The 22,746-nt window shown below is 50.3% G+C and overlaps 1 protein-coding gene across 2 annotated transcripts in view; it reads right to left on the bottom strand.

The window, feature by feature from the left end:
* The window catches only part of JPH2 (junctophilin 2), a 60,198-nt gene that overhangs the window by 16,404 nt on the left and 21,048 nt on the right, over positions 1 to 22,746 (bottom strand). The window contains exons 2-3 of one of the 2 annotated variants that reach the window (XM_079946232.1): positions 18,839 to 19,628; positions 1,230 to 1,448 (exon numbers count right to left, since the gene is read on the bottom strand). In XM_079946232.1, coding sequence (XP_079802358.1) covers positions 1,337 to 1,448; positions 18,839 to 19,628 — 902 coding nt within the window. In that variant the 3' untranslated portion in view covers positions 1,230 to 1,336. Of the gene's footprint in view, positions 1 to 1,229; positions 1,449 to 18,838; positions 19,629 to 22,746 lie in introns of those variants that run through there. The other variant, XM_079946231.1, reaches the window with a different exon arrangement.

Below are 22,746 nucleotides of genomic sequence, written 5' to 3'. Positions count from 1 at the left end.
GTGGGCCTGAGGGATGTGCCAAAGGGAACCGACCAAACGCAGAGCAAAGGCAGAGAGGTGGGCAGGAAGGGGGCCTGGGGCTTGGGAAGGGCATGTCCTGATGGCTAAGAACCAGGTCTTGGACCAGAATCAAGGGTCCAAGTCCCATCTCCACCCCTTATGCACTGGCTTACCCGTGGCAACTCACACGATCTACTTCGCCTCACTTTCTGCAGCAATAAAATAGAGCAAAGGATACCTTCGCTCTTCAGGGCTGCCCGGAGACCAAATGAGATGCCTGTGAAATTCCGTTCAGTTAATGGCACATTGCAAATGTAGAACGCTAAATGTAGGACGTACTACAAACGTAGTACGCTCCACAAGGAACAGATTCTTGTCTGTTTTGTTCATTGATGAATTCCCAGCACCAAGAACAGGGCCTGGCCCACAGCAAGTGCTTATTAAAAATTTGCTGAATGAATAAATGGCAGCCATTATGACTATTATTATCACAATTATTATTCAGTGATAGGCCTGGCTGAGCTGGAGCAGAGGAAAATAAAGGAGCTTTTTACAGATGTGGAAGCAGGCCGAGACAGGTGAAGGGATTTGCCTGAGGTCACACTGCCAACAAGTCGCAGAGTGGGATCTGCCTCCGTGGCCGGGCTCTTCAACTCTACCTCCTCCCATCTTGCCTGCCTGCCTGCCTTCTATAGGCATTCCCTGGGTGCCTACTAAGTGCAGGCATCTGATAACATAACAGGGATATGAAGAAACTTAAAATCAGAGTTCTGGCCATAAGGCGCTTATAGACCAGTAGAGAAAACCTATAGGAAAATAATCTAGCTGGGAAAGTTCAGACTTTTTAAAATGGGAAACCCAGAAGAAGAACAGACATGGTAAACTTGCCTGCAGAGGAGACCTCTGAGCTACAGCCTGAAGCAAAGCGGGGATGGAGAAATCAAGGCTGATACTAAACGTGTACTGGAGATGGCCCAGGCGAGCTCTTGACAGGACGCTGGTAGCTGGAGATCAGCCACTGTGGCAGTGTCTACACCATGGAAACCGGCAAACTCAAGGAAGCAGGGTTCTCCATCTCCACCCGCCACCCACCAGACCCTCCAAGAGCTGTTGAATCAGCACATCACTTCACAGAATAGACATGAGCTAGAAAAAAGCTAACTGTCTCAGCAGATTCAGATCCTTATGTTTTATCTCCTACCTGGGCAATTTCTCTCCCCTCCCGCTTTGAAACACAGATTACTAGCTTTTTTGACAAAAAGCACTTGAAGTTTGCCATCTCTGATCTCAGGATCTCCCCTCCCTATTTATCACAGGACAATTCTCGGAGTGGGTCTCAGGCGGCATCTGTGGAAACCTGCGCTTTGCTCTGTGAAGGAGTTAGGGGAGCTGAAGGGGACCCCCTCCACGCTGTGCACAGGCATCCTCTCTTCTTCCTGCATGTAGTCCTGGGAAAATGACAAAGTCTTATTTTAAATTCTGAGGCTGTGGGCTTATTTCCATGTCTGTGTGAGCTAGTCAGATGGAGAAGAGAAGAAAGAAGCGAGGAAAGGGTGGTCTGAATAGAGGGAACTGCAGGAACCAAGGCACAAAAAGGTGTTAAAACACACACAGACAGACACACACCAAGTGTTTACGAAGCTGAGAAAAGTTTAGCCTGACAATGTCATGAGTGAATGAAGAATTAGGACGGAGGCAAATGATAAAGAGCCTCGAAGGCCACGTTCACTAAACATTGCTGAGACTAGATAGCAGTTCATCAAACCCCTTTCCTCTGCTTCCTGGGCACACACCCGGACTGTTTCCCAGCCTCCTTTGCAGGAAGGTGTGGCCACGTGACTAGATTCTGGCCAATGGAATGTGAGAAGACATGATGTGCCCTACTTCCTGGCCAATAAGAACCTTCCACTGCCTCTTTGCAGGTGTTTTTCCTTTTCGTTGGCTTGATGCAGAGAGCACTATGATCTTGGAAGCCGTATGTTGAAGATGGCAGAGCCACAAGATGGAAGGAGCCTGGGTCTCTGAATCATGGCTTGGAGGAGAGCTGCCCGCTGAGAAGGGTACCCATTTTGGATTTTACATGCGTGAGAAATAAACCTGTGCCTGATCTGTTCTGTGTCTGTGTGTTTAAATGAAGGGATGGAAGAGGATGAGGAGAGTAGCAACGGTACTCCTGTGCTCTTCCTCTCCAGTCTGGGGGACTCCTGTTCCAATGTTCCACCAGCAAGCTTCAGCCCTGAGGTAAACCGTCTGCCACAGGAGAGGAGAGTGAGAGCAGGACATCTGCTTTCCTTGGACAAGATTCAGGAAGGCACTGTTAGTCTCAATGTCCATCCCGCTTTCGTAAGAGCCCCTCAGGCCCACTAATGAATCAGTCACTGCCGAGCATTTAGTGAGTGCCTACTGTGTATAAGGTCTAAGCTTGGGCTCCTCCCATGCAGAACTCCAGAGTCCAGTTGCCCTTCTAAAGACTGGCTTTCCCTCCCTTTCAGGCTCTGGAAAGAGGGAGAGGAGAAATCTGTCCTTCAGGCCAATGACTCAAAAGCTTACTACTGACAGGACAGAAAATGAAAGGTGGTACCAGGACATTCATCAGATAACATTGTTCCTTTAAGATTCAAAGTCAACCATCCTGATTCCTTCAATGAGAAAGTCTCATTTAATGTTTATATACCTTTAGTGAGTCTTATATTCCATTTTTTTTTAACAGAGAGAGAGCAGAGCAGCAATCAGCCTTGATCTGAGCTTTTAGTAGGCAACCGCACTGGGGATGGTTTAACGATGTTTTGCTTCACTGTATTTTTCTCTTTTTCTTGTGCGTATGTTTTTCTGGTTTTCTTTTGGTATTGTCTGGTTGTGTTTTTGTTTTTTCCGCTAACTTCTCTTTACGTAACACTGCATTTCTATCTATGGTAATGACCTAAAGACGCTTTATAAAAATAAATTTAGGGAATTCCCTGGTGGTCCAGTGGTTAAGACTCGGCGCTTTCACTGCTGTGGGCCCAGGTTCGATCCCTGGTCGGGGAGCTAAGATCTTGCAAGCCGCGAGGTGCAGCCAATAAATAAATAAATTTAGGCTTAAGAAAGTTAAGGTTTTTTTAAATAGTAAGGAAATAATAATCCAGAGGCTACATGGCTGTGGCAGAGCTCGGGAAGGTACATCAGTGACTGGCATTTGGGAAACGCTGCCTTACCCCACGTGGTCACGCATCTGTGCCTTTGCCCATGCTGGTCCCTCTGCCTGCTCTTCCGTGCTGACCGCACTAGGCTGCCCTGGCCTTGGTCCAGGCTGAAGTCATCTCCCAAAGAAGCCGTGGTAACAATGTGCATGTGGCTGGGGTGTGGGAAAGGCCAAGCAAAAAGCCAATTCTGGGTCTCTGTTTTTCCCCAAAACAAGGCAAGGATGGTTCAGTGTCCCAGGACACGGAGACCAACAGAGGGCAGGGACTTGCACAGGATCATTCAGCACGTCGGGGCAGCCTTCTCACCCTCCTACAATGTGGATGGGAAGATAAGAAGGGACAACCACTACAGAGAGACTTTGACCACTAATTGCACTTGGGGGAATTTATTCTACAGATATACTGATCCATGGGTGAAATAATGAACGTACAGCTTTATCTCACATGGCAAAGTTCTGGAAACTACCTAAACAATCATGTGCAACAACAGGGGCCTGATTAAATAAATGATGATTCAGCTATATAATGGAATACTATGTGGGAGTTAAAATGGATAAAGTTCTTTGGGCTTCCCTGGTGGCGCAGTGGTTGAGAGTCCGCCTGCCAATGCAGGGGACGCGGGTTCGTGCCCGGGTCCGGGAGGATCCCGCGTGCCGCGGAGCGGCTGGGCCCGTGAACCATGGCCGCTGAGCCTGCGCATCCGGAGCCTGTGCTCCGCAACGGGAGAGGCCACAACAGTGAGAGGCCTGCGTACCGCAAAAAAAAAAAACAAAAAAAAAACGGATAAAGTTCTTTATTTGGAAAGATCTGGAAAGCTCTCTGATATATACACACAGCAAAGAGAAAAAAGCAAGGTTCAGGTGAATATGTATAATATGATACCTTCTGTGGCAGAAAGAGGAAAACAGGAATCTCTGCATTTGCTTACATTAGGTGGAACCATGCGAAATTGCTGTTTTGTAGGTCAAACATTAAGTTTCACCTTAATATAAGCATAAAGTAACTCTGGAAGGAAAAGAAAAAACTGCAGGTAACAGTTGACCAGGGGTGGAGGTGGCAACCAGAGGGGAACAGGGAAAGAAGATAAACTTTACATTTTTGTCTAACCGTGAGGACCTTTTAAAAATGTAAAGGAAGGACTAATGAGGGCTGCTGGTCTCTATTTCCACCCCAGCTGGGGTGCCCAGGGAAAAACTATCTATGCCTGGGCCCTACAGGCGTGGGGGGCTGCCCGGGTGAACCTCTGACCAATTCTCACCGGAAGGACCCACCTGTGGCATTTCTGACCCTACCTGGTGGGTCAGAGCTCAGAGGACCCTGTCCTTGGCCAGGCTTATGGCAAGCTACCTCAAGTCCTGTGGGGTTACGGGGTTGGCAGTGGGCTGCCGTGACCTTGGGGTAATACCCCCTTCCCAGATAGGGTTGCGCGGAGCCGGGGCTGATGGGACGAGCCCATGGGCAGTAATGCGATAGCCCTCACGAGGGATATGCTTGGCCAAAGGTGGCTTTAGAGACGGATCCTCACTGCAGCCCCTCCCTCCTCTCTGTGGTCCCACTCTACACCCCTCTGGAGACAAGAGGAGACAGGCTCTCCCTGGGGTGACTGCTGGGACAATGGAAACACCTAGGGGACCCGGCAGAGAGCTCCCACCGTCTGCGGTCTCTGGTTCCTCATTCATCAACACCGGAAGGAATCACTGAAGCAAGAGGAAGCATAGTTATAATAATAAAAATGACAACTGCCACTACTGAGTGATGGCTGTGTGCCAGGCACTGTGGCTAGTACTTGACGGGACTATCTCATCTTACCCTCACAACACCCTCACCAGTAAGTACTCTATTAATTTCCACCATATTCCACAGTTGGGGAAACTGAGGCTCAGGGAAGTGACCTGTTGAAAGAAACAGTGTTATATGACCCTAAAACCCATGCTCTCGATCACTAAGTGATGTCTGTGCCTCTGTTTCTCCACCTGGAAAATGGAGAAAGTGATGAGATTTGAAAACAGGGGCTGAGGAAAGGGGCTGGAGACGTTTAGGCCAGTGAAGACTCTCAGAGGCACTAAGATCACAATCTTTACATCTCCGCAGGGACGTCCAGGGCAGGCATTGCTAACCGCTCACGAAATATCCATTCTCTCCTTCTTTCCTCCTAACAGAAGCCTACTCTTGTTCAGGGAAGGCCATGTGACCCACTCTGGAGAAGATGAACGTCGCCGGGTGGGCTTCCTTCCCCATCAAGAGAAGCTGTCGCATTCCGACCTCTGCCCTGGATGTGGAGGTGAAGCTAGGGGCGCTGTGACCACCTTTGAGGACAAGGACAGAAACTACATTCTAAGCAGAGCAGGAGGGGGGCGTCCCCTGGGGCATCTTGGAGCTGCCACGTCAGCCTGGCACTGCCTCTCTGATCTTCTTCTGTGAGAAGATATAAGCCTAGTGCTTAAGACAGGTTCTGTGACCTGCAGCTGAACACGTTTCTAACCCACAGAGTCCCCGAGGGCAGAACTGGGACCAACGAATCAAGAGACAGAGCAGCAGAGCATTCTCCTAGTTTGAGCAAATCTAGAAGCCAAAGCTGTCCAGAGTTGGCCTGGACCGGCTCAAGAGGTGGTGAGTTTCTTACGCCTGGAGACACAGAAGCAGTGACCAAAGGGCCGTTCGGCAAGGATAATGGGGAAGGCATTCTGACCTTGGCCGGCGCTGAACCAGATGGCCTTGCGTACTTTTATCATACCCACTTTGAGAGGTGAGGAAAGGACCCCAGGATGTGTGCCCAGTTATGTATGGCAAGGTTGATGCCCTACAGTGACCCGCAAGGCCCCAGTGAGGCAGGGTTTACAACACTTTCAACAAGGAGGGAAACGGTCTACCTCTGTGCCGTCCGACACGGTAGCCATGGGGCCCTTGCCCTGTGGCTACTGTGACTGAAGAAGAGCACTTTTAATTTATTTAATTTCAATTCATTTCCATTTAAATTGCCACATGTGTCGGGACTTCCCTGGTGGCGCAGTGGGTAAGACTCCGTGCTCCCAATGCAGGGGGCCTGGGTTCGATCCCTGGTCAGGGAACTAGATCCCACACGCATGCTGCAACTAAGAGTTCGTGTGCCACAACTAAGAAGCTGGTGAGCCGCAACTAAGTTACCTGCCTGCTGCAACTAAGACCCAGCGCAACCAAATAAATATTAAAAAAATAATAATAATAAAAAAATAAATTGCCATATGTAGCTAGTGGCTCCCACATTGGCAGCGACCTGTCCCCTTCCCACCTCTGCACTCTCTCCGGCCTCTTATACTACCGTCTTATCTCAGTCCACGTCAGCCACGCTGGTCTCCTTGCTGCTTCTAGAACATTCCAGGCACATGCCAACCTTGGAGATTTTTCCTGACTCTGCCCTCTACTGGGCTGCTCTTCCCCCAGGTACCCGGTTGGCTAACTGATTCAACTCCTTCATGTCACATATTTAGAAAGGCAACCTGCCCCCTCCCATGTGCTCTAAAATTTATTTATTATGTCTGCTGTGCTGTCTCCCCAGATAGAATGTAAACTCCACGCAGGCCAGGATCTTGAAGTTTTCCTCCCTAAGTGCCTAGAACACTCCCTGGCACACAGTAGGTGCTCAGTACATATTTGCTGAATGTGATTGAAAGCTTAACTGAGTCAAACGGAGGGTGCCTCCCCTTACGAGATGTTGGAGACCTAACATCAGTCATTCAGCGATGCTTCCTGAGCCCCACATACGTGCTGGGTGCCGTGCTGGGTGCCGCCACCTGGCAGTGAACGCAGCCGACAGGGTTGCCATCCTCTGGGAGTATACAAAGTAGTCGGGAAGACAGAATGAGCAGGGACAATTGTCGGGGTGGCAGGTGAGGCCAGGGCACACAGGAAACATATAACCGGGAGCCCAGACTAGGAAAGAGCTCAGAGCTTCCCTGAGGAAGAAACATTTGAGCGGGGTGAGGCCTGATAAACGAGGTGCTAGCAAGATCAAGAGTAAGGGAAAAGCATTTTAGGCACATGGAATAGCACGTGCAAAGGACCATGGGCAGGAAAGAGAACGGCCCTTTGGAGGAACTGAGGCTGGAGGTGAGTGATGGGGAGACTGGCGTGAGATGGGGCTGTTGTGGTAAGCTTGAGCCAGACAGGAAGGGTCTTGGGGGCCAAGGCAGGGGAATCTGAAATTTCTCCTAAGGGCAGACACCCCTGCTGCCCACATCACAGCCCCTCAGTCTACCCCCACTTTCACCCATTGCTTTGCAGGACAGTTCCACGTACAGGAAGATGCCCTGGTACTGCCAGGGTCCCACCCAAGCTTCCCGAGTTCTACCCAGAGCCTGCTCTCAATGCTGCAAGAGGCCCCTTCACCCCGACCCCAAGTGCAAGCACACCCGGAAGTGCAGTGGATTTATGCCCCTGGGGGAAATCTTCAGTGAACAGGGGACTGGAGCCAGTGGCTAATGCTTTGCCCACCTACCACCCCCGCCCCTGCCCCATCCTCCAGGTTCACAATCTCGGGTGTGTTCTGTACCGAGGTCCCAGCCCAGCCCAGTCCCTGTGGCTGCCGCGATGCCTCGATAACACACACTTATATTGGCTTTTCCTTCTTCCCTGCCTCACTCTACCCGTCCACTTCCTCTCACCTCCTCCTTCCTGGAGTCACTTCCCAAATCAACTTCCTGCACCCAAACCCTTGTCTCAGGCTCTGCTTTCAGGGGAAACCAAACTGAAGACGCCACGAAGGTTTTGCTTACTAGAGTGGCGTGGTCACGCTGAACATTTTAAAATCTCACTCCAGCTGTTGCATGGAGAGTTTAGGGCAGAAAGAGCTGATAAGGGGCCCTCACAGTGGGGCAGTGTGAGGCGCTGGTGGCCAGCTCTGGGCTGCAGAGAAGAGGCTGGAGATTCTAGGGGATCCTTGGTTGCCCCTCAAGCCCAGACGCTCGGCAGCAAGGCGGGGTGATGTAGAGGCTTGGCCCCCGCCAACCTGTCAGCGAGAACCAGCCTCGCCAATTTCCATCCCGCAATCCCCACCTGGCTCCAGAGACCGGTTACAAAGGCGCTATTTTTAGAGAGCTGGGTGTTTACTTGAAGGATTTAAAGACTGGGCTTTATTTTTAACTCCTCTCCCAATGGCAGGGACTCACTGATGTGGACTTAGGAAGTCAAGTGGAAGTTGGACTGGGCTGTGGAAACCCAGAGGAGGGAAACAGCCTGCAGTTGGGGAAGGACGAAGCTTGGAGGAAATGCCTGCTGTCCTCTCCGAGTTCCACCCGCCTGACCCTCCGGGTAAGAAGAATGATGATAAAACTGGCCTCTCCTTACCGAGCACCGAGACCACATAAAATCCTCTACACACATCATCTCATTTAGTCCTCATCACGACAGTGAGCCAGGCTGTTACTGTCCCCATTCTACAGACGAGGAAGGTGAGGCTCAGGAAGGACCAAGGACACGAGGCTGGCAAGAAACAGCGGGATTCGAACTTCAATTTCTCCACCTCCCCATGCTTTCAACCACTCTGCCATACAAAAGGATGGCCAGGCACCAAGGTCAAGGCACAGAATATCAGACTGGCAGGATAGTAACCTAAAATGTTGGAGCTCAAAGACTTTCTCTTCCAGCAGTGGTTAAGGGGGTAGAGTCCAGATCAGAGAATTTGAAGCCCTGCTGTGTCAGTTACTCGGGGACTTTGGGCTAGTTTCCTCATCTGTCAAATGGGTTAATATAATAGGTAGCACCTCCCTCATGAGGACTAAATGAGATGATGCATATAAAGGGAATCGGCACAGAGCCCGGTACCCAGCAGTGAGAACAGGGCCCTGACCTGTGCCCGGCCCCCCAAGTGCTTGATCCTCTCATATGCCCAAGACTGGACCTCTCATGATCCCCATCTTAGAGATGAAGAAATGGAGGGACAGGAAGTTTGTGGGGAAGTCACTTGCCTGCAAGGCTAGCAAGTGTCCAGGACCAGAACGCAGGCAGCCTGACCCTGAGTCTGAGGCCTCAAGCGCTTACCCTATGGTCCCCACCATTATTCTCACTGTTACCGTTATCCCAACACCCTGTGTCCAGGCCCTTCTGGTGATGACCCCTGAGTCCCTGGCACTGCTGGGGCTCAGCTCAGGTGCCACGGTCAGGGCCAAGCACTGGCTTCACATGGTCAGACCTTCCGCTGGGACATGGGGAAACCTTGGCATTGGAGGAAAGGGGAATGTTTCTCGCAAAGGTGCAGGCTGTTTGCCTGTCTGTTCTCTGACTGCTGTTTAGGCTGAAATATCAAGCTGGAAAGGTTCCAGAGTCAGACTGAAAGCACAGTTTACAGGGCTGGGGCTGGGGGAGACAAAATGCTCCTTTCTACCTCCCAGAGGCCTGTCCTCTTCCTGGATGACCTATTAAATGTGACCCCGAAACCAACTGAGGTTTCAGAAGAGCCTCCCACACTCTGCCCCCTGGCCATGCTCCTCTCTCTGGGTCGCTGTCCCTTTCTAGGCCTCAGTTTCTCCATCTGTAAAATGAGCACATTGGGCCATGTCCTTTGACCGGCTTTTTCTGAGGACTGATAGGAGTGATGCTGTCTTTTCTCTGCTTCTCCCCTCTCCAAGCTTGGAAGGCCTGCCTCCCTCAAAAACACTGCCTCACAGTTTGAATATCTCCCGCTGCCAGGGACCCAGGCAAGATCTTCCCTCTCCATAGACCACTCGGCTCAGAGTCACAGCCTTAGAGTCACAGCTGCCTCATGTATATCATGAGAATCCAGCTCTGACAACTCAGGAAATTCCATTCATCCCAGTCTTCGGTCTCTGGGAGCAAAGGGATTTTGTCCATCTGGCAGTTCTTGAAGGACAGATGTGATGGGCGGCAGGAATCCGCGGCTGGGGGCCTTCCCAACATTTTGAGGCCACCCCCTGAGAGTTTAATCCCCCCGGTGGAACCGCATATTCAAGAACCTCTGGAGGTGAGCCAGAAACAGAACAAGGGAAAACTTTTGCCCCTGTGGGCCTGGGCAGTGGACGGTGATCACTGGGTTCACGGAACACCTGACTGTCCTCAAACAATTTGGCAAAGATGCAAAAGAAAGATAATCATGGTGTTGGTGATGGTGTGAGGAAAACCGCCCTCACACAACTGTACATTGTTGATGGGGGTTATGAATTTGGTACAGCCCTTTCGGAGATTAACTGGGGTTCTGCTAATAATTAAAATGCACGTTCTTTTTGACTCAGCAATTTCGCTTCTAGGAATTTAATCCATAAAAGTATATCTGTGCAAGCAGGGACAGGCAGAGACATGGGGACACTGCAGCAGGCTAATGACTTGACACGCCTTGCAACGATTATTCTTAAATTTCTATTTAAAAAAGTATGGAGGGGCAGTGGGACCTTTGACAGGGGTGATTTGGAGTTTTGCTTGTTTGTGTTAATCCACTCAAGAGTACCATAGACCTTGTCAGGGGAGAACACAGAATTTACATTTTGACCGTGAACGTCAAGAGTCAGTCCCTTGCCAAGACCTGGGCTAACGGCATTATACTTCCAATGCATTCTGCTGATGCTCAAATATCCCTGATAGGATAAGGTACCTGGCTGAGCCATCCCTTTAACCAGCTTCACGAGCAAGAATATGGGCCAAGGATGTTCACTGCAGCCTCGTTTGTAATTGTAAAAACATGAGATGGTTTCAGTCTCCATCAAGAGAGATCTGGCTAAATAAATCATGGTACATCCGAACTATGGAATATAATGCAGTCGTTAAAAAGATTAAGGCAGTACGTGCATAAGATGAAAAGATCTCAAAACATATTAAAAGCAAGCTGAAAGGCTTCCCTGGTGGCGCAGTGGTTGAGAGTCCGCCTGCCGATGCAGGGGACACGGGTTCGTGCCCCAGTCCGGGAAGATCCCACATGCCGCGGAGCGGCTGGGCCCGCGAGCCATGGCCGCTAAGCCTGCACGTCCGGAGCCTGTGCTCTGCAACGGGAGAGGCCACAACAGTGAGAGGCCCGCGTACCGAAAAAAAAAAAAAAAAAAAAGAAAAGAGAAAAACACAAACCAGAATAGGTAAATGGAAGGATGCTATAAGTGAACTGTTAACAATGGTTACTTCAGAGGTGCAACAGAGGTAGAAGTAGAAAAAGGGTTTTATTGCTTTTTATCTTCTATTATTCTGAATTTCCTTAAATTTTAGCAAGTATGTTTTTCTGAACAATGTAAAAAAAGAAAAAGAAAAAAAAGAGGAAAGAGAGAAGTTCACTCTATCTCAAGTGGCAGAAACTGTCCTGGATAAGATCAGACTCTGGGGCCAGAATTATAGTTCTATCACTTACTAGCTATGTGACTTGGAGCATGTTTTAACAACCTCTGTATGCCACAGTTAGAATTAGATGAGTGAATTTAGCTAAGCATTTAGAATAATGCCTGCTGCATAGTAAGTTCGAAACTCCTTAACCTGGCATTCAAAGCCATCCTCACCTGGTGCTAGGCTGCCTTCCCGGGCTCATCTCTAATCTCTTTCCCCACCCACACCAGCCCTGCCAATGACTCATGGCTTCCAAAACAAACCACACACATTCCTACCTCTGTGGCTTTACCTGGAATGACCTTTTTCTCCCTCGTCTCCATCTGCAAACTCCTAAGCAGAGTCACCTATCACCTGCAGGGAATCTCCCAGACCACCTCTGGGGCAGTTAGTAACTCTTTGCTCACTTGTCCCTCTAATCCACCACTGACTGTGTCAAATCCCATTCTGTCTTGGCCACTAGGCTGTGAGTCCCCAGAGGATGCTGGCCATGCGGATCCACTGGGTGACCAATGCCCCAGCACAAGCCTGGCCCAGGGTAAGTGCTAATCAATGTCTGTGAAAGAAATCCAGCCAAAGGTCAGATCACAGTTAAGACCGTTCTAGAACCAGGTCTCCTGGCTCTGGGGTCTCAACTCCCAGTTCTGCCATTACTCAGAGGAATGACCTTGTTTGAGATACTTAACCTGTCTGTGCCTCAGTTTCCTCATCTGTAAAATGGGAATAATAGTACCTTCCTCATAGGGTTGTTTTGAGGATTAAGTGAGTTAATATATGTAAGGTACTTAGAATCCTTCTGGCTCCTAGAAACAAGGACTACCTGGATTGTTGTTAAATAAAAATTAAACAGGCTCGAACATGGGCAGTTACCTAGACCTACCTTGGCCTAGCCTAGGGCCAGACCCTCTTCCCCAGGATGGTCTGCACACCCTGTAGGTGCTGGAAATGGGCAGATGTGAAGCCACAGCCTGAAATAGCATCAGACCATTCTTCTTGTTGGTCAAGGACAAACCTCAGTCAGGTGCCTACAGGTCTCTCAGACCTGTCCATCTCTTGTCAATGTCTCTTTTTAGCAAAAAGAAAGCAGTCTTCGGGATTAGGATCTTTGGAATTAATAGTTTGACCTTAGACTTGAATAACATCATTCTGCTTTCAGAACTTCCCGTGCTATGGGTCTCTCACTTTCAACAGGGAGTCGAAAGTCTTTCTTTTCAATAATTGTACATATTTTGAAGTAAGTTGATTTAAAGATAGAGATTAAATTGGAAAGCAGAGGTGATACATGGATATAGCAAAAATTGGGACTCTGGCATGCACAAGATGCAAGTTTGGGAAACAGTTGTAGGGACTGTGAGAGAAGACAGAGGCTTCCCTTGGGGTGATATCATTCTCAGGCAGACTCAGATCAGTACAAAATGATTCATCATAACCGGATTCATTGTAACAGTGTATATCTCCTTGCATGCCTTCAAAGCAAAATCCATTTACATGGGCTATCTCTTTTACTCTCTGCAACAGTACTTTGAAAGAGAATTAACATAATTCCCATTTGACTGAAAGGGAAAGTGAGACACAGGAAGGTGAGGTAACTTGCTTAAGGTCACACAGCTTGTAAGTAGCTGAACCCAGATTCAAACCTGGGTCAGTTCCATGCCATAACCCAAGCTCTTAGCTACTTACCCGAGAAATTCACCTCCCGGCAACTCACAAAGCCAACTCTAACCCTGCATTCAACTTGGGAATTTCCAGGGTCAATCTGGGTGTGTGTCTGTGTGTGGGGGGGTAGTTTGAAATGGGGGTGGGGAGGTGTTGGAGCAGAGGACAGACCAATTCAGGGGGCCCTGTTTTCAGGGCCACACTGATGCCACCCTGGTCAAAAACCTGAGATGTTCCAAGCCTCACACCCTGGGGCAGCTGAGATCTCCTGCAGGCCAGCCCCTGCCTCTGCTGCAGGGGCACAATGACAACAATAATAACAAGAATCCTAGACAATGACAAGAGAAGCTAACATTCATTGAGTCCTGCTTCCAGCCCTATGCTGAGTGCTGCATATGCAGTCTCTGATTTAACCCTTGTGAAAACGTTTTGAGGTAGATACCATTATTCTCCTTTTAGACATGAAAGAATTAAAGTCTGGAGAGAAGATGAAATTGAGCCAGCAAGAGGCAGAGCCGGAGCCCCACTCTGAACCACTCCCTGTGCTCCTTCCAGAAGGGAGCCATTTATCAGGGTGTTGTCATGACAACCAGAAAAGTTTAGCCACCTCCCCAAATATCCCAGCTTCCCTCCACAGCCCAGTATCCACGACCTTAAGAGGCATTACAAAAAGAGTTCGTAGTCACAAAATCAGGAACCATGAAGCTAGCTCCCCCCTTGATCACTCAGTGACTATGGGTATCTCTTTGTCCTTTTCTGTACCTCAGTTTCCCCATCTGGTCAGTGAAGGAGTTGGACTATCTCCTTAGGGCCCTGAATGGGTCTAGAGCAACACTGTCCGAGAAAAATATAACGTGAGACACACATGTAATTTTTTTTACTTTTCTAGTAGCCACATTCAAAAAATTTAAAAGAAATAAGTGAAATTAATTACAATGATACATTTTCTCTAACCCACTATATCTATTTATTATTACTATTATTATTATTTGTGGTACACGGGACTCTCACTGTTGTGGCCTCTCCCGTTGCGGAGCACAGGCTCCAGATGCACAGGCTCAGCGGCCATGGCTCACGGGCCCAGCCGCTCCGCAGCATGTGGGATCTTCCCGGACTGGGGCACGAACCCGTGTCCCCTGCATCGGCAGGCGGACTCTCAACCACTGCGCCACCAGGGAAGCCCATAACCCACTATATCTAAAATATAATCATTTCAACCTGTAATCAATATAAAAAATTATTACTAGGTTACTTTACATTCTTTTCTTACTAAGTCTTTTTTTTTTTTTTTTTTTGGCTGTGTTGGGTCTTTGTTGCTGCGCACGGGCTTTCTCTAGTTGCGGCAAGTGGGGACTGCTCTTCATTCAAGCCTGCCGGTGTGCAGGCTCCTCTTGTTGCAGAGCACGGGCTCTAGGCATGCTGGCTTCAGTAGTTGTGGCGCACGGGCTTAGCTGCTCTGCAGCATGTGGGATCTTCCTGGACCAGGGCTCGAACCCTTGTCCCCTGTATTGGCAGGCAGATTCTTAACCACCGCACCACCAGGGAAGCCCCTCTTACTAAGTCTTTGAAAGCCAGTGTGTATTTCACATTTGCAGCACATTTCAATTCACATGAGCCACATTTCAAGAGCTTGACACACACGTACGCCTAGTGGCTACCATATTGGACAGCACAGATCTAGAATCATTTTCAATCCATCGCCCACTTTAGAGGATGAGACTTCTCAGCTTTCCCCTCCTCCCTGGGAAAGCTGTCCTGATCCTAGACTTTGAGCTGATAGCTTCCATGTAAGCCCAGGACAGGGAGCCTGAGGCCACAATAGACAGAAACCCTAGGCCTTCCTGGGCCTGAAGGCTGCTGGGAAGGCTTTCTGTTCTCTGCAGCCCGAATACTCACCAAAGCCCCCAGGAGAAAGACAACCCTGCTTTTCCTCCTAACCCCAAGATGACCTTAATTGGAAATTCAATCTGAGTTTAAAACCGAGTAAGGCAGCTGCCCCCCACATGCCACCAGCCCCGCGGGCATCCAGGATGAGGAATCCAAATCTCCCCTACACTCCCCTCCCAGTGGCACCACGCGGAGGAAGCTGGTACCACCTTCTCACTCCAGAGACTCAGTGCCCAGCTGTGGGCCTGGCAGCCTTCTTGGAGGCAGCTCAACACCTTCATGTTCAAGGGCACAGCCTTGGCAGGAAGGACCGGGAAAGCAAAGGGGCAGAGAGGGTCAAGAGTTTGCCCCCAGCAGGGGAGAGCTTGGGGGAATCCCTCCTTCTCTCCAAGCTTCCACTTCCTCACTTTTAAAAGCGAACATGTTAAATGATGGCAATGACTGCTTTTATTGCTGGCTGCTCTGTGCCAGGCATTTTACAGGCATTAGCTCATCTACTCCCCCAAAAAACCCTAGGAAGAAAGAAGATCCAGGGTTCAGAGTGGTGAGGCAACTTGGGCAAGGTCACATAGCAATTCAGTAGAAGAGCCAGAATGCTAACTCTTGGTCTTCCAAATCAAGAGCTTCAGCTCTTACGTAATCTAAGCTCTGCTGTGTCCCAGGGTGGCCCCAGACAGTCCTGGCTTACACCTGTCGTAACTATATACACTTGGCATAATAATTTTAAATGTTCCATTTGGAAGAAGAGACAAATCTTCCGTACAGAAGGATTCCAAATAATGTATGTGGATGCTTCCCCCTCCAAAAGGTAGAGCTTAATTCCAGACCCTTCTCCGTCCTGAATGTGGGCTGAACTTGATGTCTGTGTTCCAAAGATTAAATTAGGGAAAGGGGAAAACGGTGACTTTATAGTAGAAGAAGCTGGCAGACACCACCTTAAAGTCTGGAGTTTAGGTAACAGTGAGGTATGAATGTTGGCTTTGATGAATGTATTACTGTAATGAAAGAAGTTAACATTAGAGGAATCTGGGCGGAGAGTATATGGGAACTCTCTGTACTATCTTTGCAACTTTTCTGTAAATCTAAAATCAGTACAACATAAAAGTGTTATTTTTTAAAAGTGCCCCCTTTTACTCATAAAAGTGTCCAAGTTTGGACAATAAATTATAGGATCGCCTGGTCATAAGCCTGGCTCTGCCCCTAACCAAGAAGTCTTAAGAAAATTATCCACACCTCCTTTCTGCCTTAATGATACTACCTACGCATATGTTCATGACAATTTAAAGTTTACAACGTTTAGAGTGGGAAAATGTGCTGGTTAAAGTTTTGAAATCAGAAAGCCAGGGGCTGAAGCCCTGGTTCTCTCACTCGCTTGTCAGGTGAGCTAAATCATATTGTCTTCCTTCTCTGAGCCTCAGTTTCCACATCTGTAGAATGAATTCATCGAAGGACGACAATGACTAGTAATATTGATGAAGTCCTTGCTAGGTGGCCAGCACTGTAGTAGACAATGGGATCTGCTACCCAGTCTCCCCTTCAGAACCAAGGATTTCTTTCTCCCCTCCCCCTGCCCCCAACCCAGCTGCTCAGACTGCTGCCCGCTGTCAGTCCTGTCCAGGGATTGCCCTTGGCTGAGAAGAGCCATCCAGCCCCAGGTCACGCCCCTTTCTGGACGTTAGCCTGCATCCAGTGCAGAGGGTGTAAAGATCCAGCTCCCTCACTTCAACTTGGGATAACTTTGAAGGTCATCTGCACTGCAGGCTGCCCCTTGCGGTCGGCTGATGCGTTGTGGAGACTGCACGGCAGCCCGGCATCTCCCTCCGCCCAATCCTGCCGCCTTCCCTTCGCCACAGGTGTTGATCCTGAGAGCGCTCCTGTATAAACTTCCTGCACGCTAATCTCCATCTCAAAGTTGGCTTCCAAGGGAACTCATGCCATGACAGGGCTGTGAACCACTGGACTTGCGCTATGTTTCTTAACTCTCAGACCAGCCCCATTTTTATAAATGAGACAACTGAGGTTGACTTAGCCAAGAACATACAACTAAGCAATGGCGGCACCACAGATGGGGAAACGGAAGTTCAGACGGGCAAACTGATTTGCCCAGGTCTGAGCTAAAAGATGGTAGGGCCAAGATTTGGCCCTCGGTCTGCTTAATCCTGAAGACCGCAGTGCGAAAGCCTCCAGCCCGCTTCATTCTGAGCCGCCAGCAGGATGGCTACAGGCACTGGGACAGGCTAGTACCTGTCACCACTGTCCCGCTGCCCCCTCTGCTGTCCCCGCAGCTCAGCCACATTTGCAAAATGGGAATAATAATAGTACCTACCCCCTCACGATCTTGTAAAGATTAAATGAGTTAATGTATGTGAAGACCTCAGAATGGTGACTGGCTCATAGGAAGCTCCTTATAAGTATTAGGTTAAAAGAAAATCACATAAACAGCATAAAGTTGCAGCTGTGAGATGTTCTAAGAAGACATCCACGCAGCTGAGTGAGAGGTGGCCTGTGACGGGGGGTTGGGCCTCATTAGCTCTCTATGGGGGTCAAGCTTGACCTGAGCTCTGAAGGAGGAATAGACACTAAGGGGGCAGCAAGAGAAAGGAAGAGCAGTCCAGGCAAAGGAACCAGGAGGAAAAAAAGCCTTCTGACAGGAAGAACCAGAGAAGGATGATAAAAGGCCAGTGTGACTGGTACAGAGAAAAAAGTCCAGGTCCAAGGAGAGGGTGGTAGAAAAGGAGGCTGGATAGGAGGGGAGGAACCACCTACGACCTGGCCACTAGCTACCTGGGTGATTTGGGACAAGTCCCCTTATCTCTCAATGCCTCATTTAGCTCATCTGTAAAATGGAAATAAAAATAGTACCAATATTATAAAACTGTTAAGGAGACTGAATGAGTCAATACCTGTAACCACTTAAAATAGTGCCATGCACACAGTAGGTGTTATAAATCTTTGAAGGCAACATTGGAACTTTTTCTGAAGTACAATAAAAAGACATAGAGGGGCTTGAATGTGGATGAAAGGGTAGGTACTGAATGGATGGAGGGCGGATGGATGCAGGGCTGGCGGATGGGTGGGTGGAGGTGGTTTAGTGAATGGAAGGTGGACGGATTGTGGGATCTAAGTATGGTTGGGTGATGAAGGCGGTTGGATGGATGCATAATGGGTGGAGAGTTGGATGGCTGGCTAGGTGGGTGGGAGTGGATGTTGTTTCGGTGAATGGAAACGTGACTGGGTAATGGGGTGATTGGATAAATGGAGGTAACTGGGTGAATGAAGGTGGCTGGGTGAATGGATGTATGGTTGAATAGGATGGCTGGTGGTTCGGTGGATGGGAGAAGTTGAGTGAAAGTGGGTGCTGGGGATGAGGGGATGGACGGGTGGTTGAATGGGTGCCTGGGTGGTTGGATGAATGGCTGGTGGCTGGATGGGTGACTGGGTGGTTGAATGAGTAAGCAGGAAGTTAAGGGTCTGGGTGGATAGGTGGGTAGAGAGATGGTTGTTCACGTTGATATTATAATGGTTGGGTGAATGTAAGGTTTAAAAGTGAAGGTAGGGGTTGGGTGGATGGGTGGATGGGAGTCACTGAGTGTGTGGATGGATGGATGGATGATGGATGGATGTCTGGACAATAGATGAACAGGTGACATGAGATCCCGAAGCACCTCCAATGAACCCTCTATATAGAGTCCTCTATACAGAGTCATGGAGGAGCCCCTGATGGAGAAAGAAGCCGAAACAGGGCCTCCCAGGTTGCCCTGGCTCAGGATTTCTTCCCCAAGCGGGGCACAACCCATCTGCGCCCGCCCCCGGGGTCCTACCTGGAGGCGGCGATCTCGGCCTTCTGGCGCGCGATGGCGGCGGCGCGCTGGGCGCCCTCCACGCTGTGCTCCACCTTCTGGCGGACCTTGCTGCTCTTGAGCGGCAGCACGCGGCGCTTGGTGCCCTTGACCAGCACGTTGTGGCGGTACTTGCCCTCCTCGCGATGGCCGTCAGGCAGCGTGGTGCAGCCGTAGCCGTGGCGCAGGTTGTCCAGCCACTCGCCCTCGTAGCGGAGGCCGCTGGAGCGCTCGCTCACGCCGAAGCCCGAGCGCTTGTCGTTCTTCCACTCGCCCATGTAGGTCTCTGTGGTGGTGGCGTCGATGTCGGCCTCGAAGGGCGCGGCCTCGTCGGCGCCCTCGGCGCCCTCGCCCAGGCTGGCGGTGGACGCGGCGTCGCTGGCGCCCGAGCTGAGGTCGCTCTTGAGGAAACTGACGCGGCTGCGCTGGCTGCCCAGGGACGCGCGCGACTCGGCGCGGCGCATCTTCCCCAGCAGCGCGCCCCGTTGGAACAGGCCGCCGCCCTTGGCCGCCCCCGCCGCCGCCTCGGCGTTGGCCAGGAGGCTGAGCGCGAAGCCACCGCGCGGGATGGCGGGCGCGGGCAGCGTGGGACCGTCGGTGGCCGGCGAGGCGGGCGAGTCCGGGGCCACCGTGCCGTTGCTGTGCTCGCTGCGCAGGGACGAGAGCGACGTGCGCAGCGGCGAGCGCACCACCACGGCCATCCCGTAGGGCACGCTCTGGCGCACGCCGTAGCCATGGCGCATGCCGTTGGTGAACTGGCCTTGGTACGTCCCTGCGGGCGAGGAGAGGGCGGTCAGTGGGGCGGCCGGACGGGGCCCCCGGGGGCGCCGGGGCGGGGGCGGGCCAGGCCCTTGCGGGGCAGGGAGGGTGGAGTGACCAAAGCCTGTGAGGCTCCGAGTGTGTGAGGTTGCGTGAATGAGTGTGGGAGAACAAACGCGTGCAAGCCAGAAGTCTGCATAGTGGTGTGAATATTTCCGTCGGTGAGAACGTGGCAAGGCCACAAGCGTGCAAGATGGAGTGAGGTGGTGTGATGCCGAGTGTCGGTGTGTGAAGTTGTGCGGGAAGGCGGGGCCCCGGGAGTGCGTGCCAGGACACGAGCAGACAGGCCGGAAGGAGTTTGCATGACCGGTGTGAGTATTTCTGTTGGTGGGAATGCGCCAGGATCTTTACTGTGCGAAATCAGGTGAGGTTGAGTGAGTCCGTCTTAAGTGTGAGGTTGTGTGAGCAGATGAGGCTCTGTGAGTGTGCACAGATTTGGAATCACACAGAGCAAATGAATGTGCCAGAGCACGAGTGGTACAACAGTGAGTTTGTGCGGTAGCGTGAATATCGCATTTGTGTGAGTGTAGAAGCTTGAGTGTGCAAGGCAGTGTGTGCACAGAGGGTGACCGAGATCACGTGAGCATGGGACGTATATAAGGTTATGAGAGCATTTGAGGTCTTAAGTATGCAGGAAAGGCAAAGTTGAGTGAGGGTGCAAGACTACTAGAGGATCAAAGAGTGCAAACTTGTGAGCAGGCAAGGCTCTGTCGGTATGTGAGGTTGAATGCGTGTGCATGGTTATCCTAGTGTGCAAGGTGACGTGAAAGTCCAAGGTCATGAATGGATAAGACAGTGAGTTTGCATAGCAGTGTGAATGTTGCAGGGCACAGGCGAGTGTGTATTTGTGCAAGGCCATGGGTAGAGGAGACTGTTAGGAACGTGCCTATTGGTGTCCTTTGTCTCTGTGAGCTCATGAGTGTATGATGCAGTGTGTACACACTGGAGTGAGTGCCCGGTGGAGGTGACATTATGGGTATGTGTGAGGTCTGAGTACACAAGGCCATCTGAGTGTTAAAGCACAAAGTAATCTGAGACACTCGAGGCTGCGTGAGTGTGTGAAGTTGTGCGCGTTAATGAAACTGAGACCGTGTAAGACGACGTGTACGCAAGATGGCGTGTACAGGAAGCTGGTAACAAGAAGGCCTTGCATGTCCATGAGTATGAATACCTGATCTCCTGGGAAATAGAATCTGTGCATGTGGCCACGACGTGAATAGAGAGGCAGCACAGAGTAATGGTTAGGAGCACAGACTGCGGAGCCAGGCCGCTGGGTCCGAACCCTGCCTCTGCCCTTGCTAACTGTGTAACCTTGGGCAAGTGACTTAACCTCTCTGAGGCTCAGCTTTCTCACCCGTCAAACAGGTAACCATTGCCTCTTACCTCGTAGGGTTGTTGGAGGTTTAAATGAGTTAATATTGCTGAAGAACTAAGAAAGAAAAGATACGTGTGATGTGATTTTACAAAGTTATGCTAGCGTGTGAGGTCACCTGAGTTGTATGAACAAGCTGATACAAAGGTGACAAAATATCGTCGTATTCCACCCCCATCCTAACAGGCTGTGCTCCCCGGGGCTCCGTCCAAAACCTCCTCCCCACCGTCCCTGGGTGACTGCATCATCTGGTGTTTTTATAACTGCCATCTGTGTCCTGCAGATTCTCCTGAATATATCCCCAACTTCTTCCCCTCTGCAGCTCCACATGTTGCCTTGGAGATGGATGCCCCCAGATGTTACACAGCATCTCCAACTCAACACCTCCCTCACCCCCACACACAGCTGTTCTACCTTCTTGGTCTCTCCGCAGCAGCACCACTGAAAGCCATCTCTCTGCCTTCATCTTTGTGCCTTTTGTATGTAGAACAGGGCCTGACACATCATGTTCACTGAAGGGAGGGGGGAAATTCAGAGCCGCTGTTTTAAACACAAGCTGATGTGCTGTCCTGGTTAACCAAAAGAACCAAATGGCTTAACAACAAATACCCAGGATGGCTGGTAAGGGACTCTTAAGGTCAACCTGACAGGCATGTTCCCATTCGGACCTTTGCACTGGCTGTTCCCTCTGCCAGGAACTCTTTTCCTACCTATATCCTTCAAGTGTTTGCTCACTGAGGACTACCTGACCACCCTATTTAAAACTACAGTCTGCCTGTGTCCCCACAAGCACCAAGATATCCGTGATCTACTTTTTCTTTTTTTTCTATAGCATTTATCACCTTCTGACATACCATATGACTTATTTATTTATATTTATTGCTTTATTGCTTTTCCTCCCCTGCTAGAATGGAAGCCTTGTGGGTGCAGGGATCTCTCCTGTTTTCTGTTCTGATGTATCCCCAGCATCTGGGACAGTGCCTGGCACATAGAGGTGCTCCAGAAATATTTGCTGATTGATTGGCTTGAACCTGTCCAGAGACGCCATCTCACTGTGTGACCTTGGGTGACTCTCTTCCTTTCTTACAGGCTCAGTTGCCCCATCAGTCAATGACGTGTTGGTGATGAGGCTCTAAGGTTTGGCCTCACTTTGAGATGCTGGGCTTCTAGGAATCGGGGCACTGTGACTCTGGAGGCAAAGGACAGTGAGTCCCCATGACTCCACACGGCCCGGCCCCTCCCAGCACAGACTGCTCCAGCTCAGGATCCCACGCCTACCCAGCCCCAGCCCTTTGTGTGTGAAGAGACCTCATCAAGGATCACGTACAGTGCGGGGGGTTCACTTACACCTCCCAGCAACCCTGTGAGGTGGGTCTCATGCAGATGCTTATTTACAGGAGAGGAAGTTGGTGATCTGAGAAGTTACTAGACTTGACCAAGGAAGCAGGATCAAAACCCAAGTCTATCTGATGCCCAAAACTCATGCTCTGAGCCCACAGTTCTCAATCCTGGCTGCATGTGAGAAGCTAAAGATAAAATACAGATCCCCGGGCCTTGCCACCTGAAATTCTGCTTTAATTTGTTGGGGAGGGTGTCTGGTGCTTCTGGCCCCTCAGTACGGCAGGCAGGAACAGCCAGGGGTAAGAGGACAGCAGGGTTCACCTCCCTTCAATGACGAGCCACGAAAAAACAACGATCA

The sequence above is a fragment of the Stenella coeruleoalba genome (assembly GCF_951394435.1).
Source record: "Stenella coeruleoalba genome assembly, chromosome: 15".
Classification (NCBI taxonomy): Eukaryota; Metazoa; Chordata; class Mammalia; order Artiodactyla; family Delphinidae; genus Stenella; species Stenella coeruleoalba.
The sequence above is the reverse complement of the archived record's forward strand: the minus strand, read 5'-3'. Positions and strand labels throughout refer to the sequence as shown.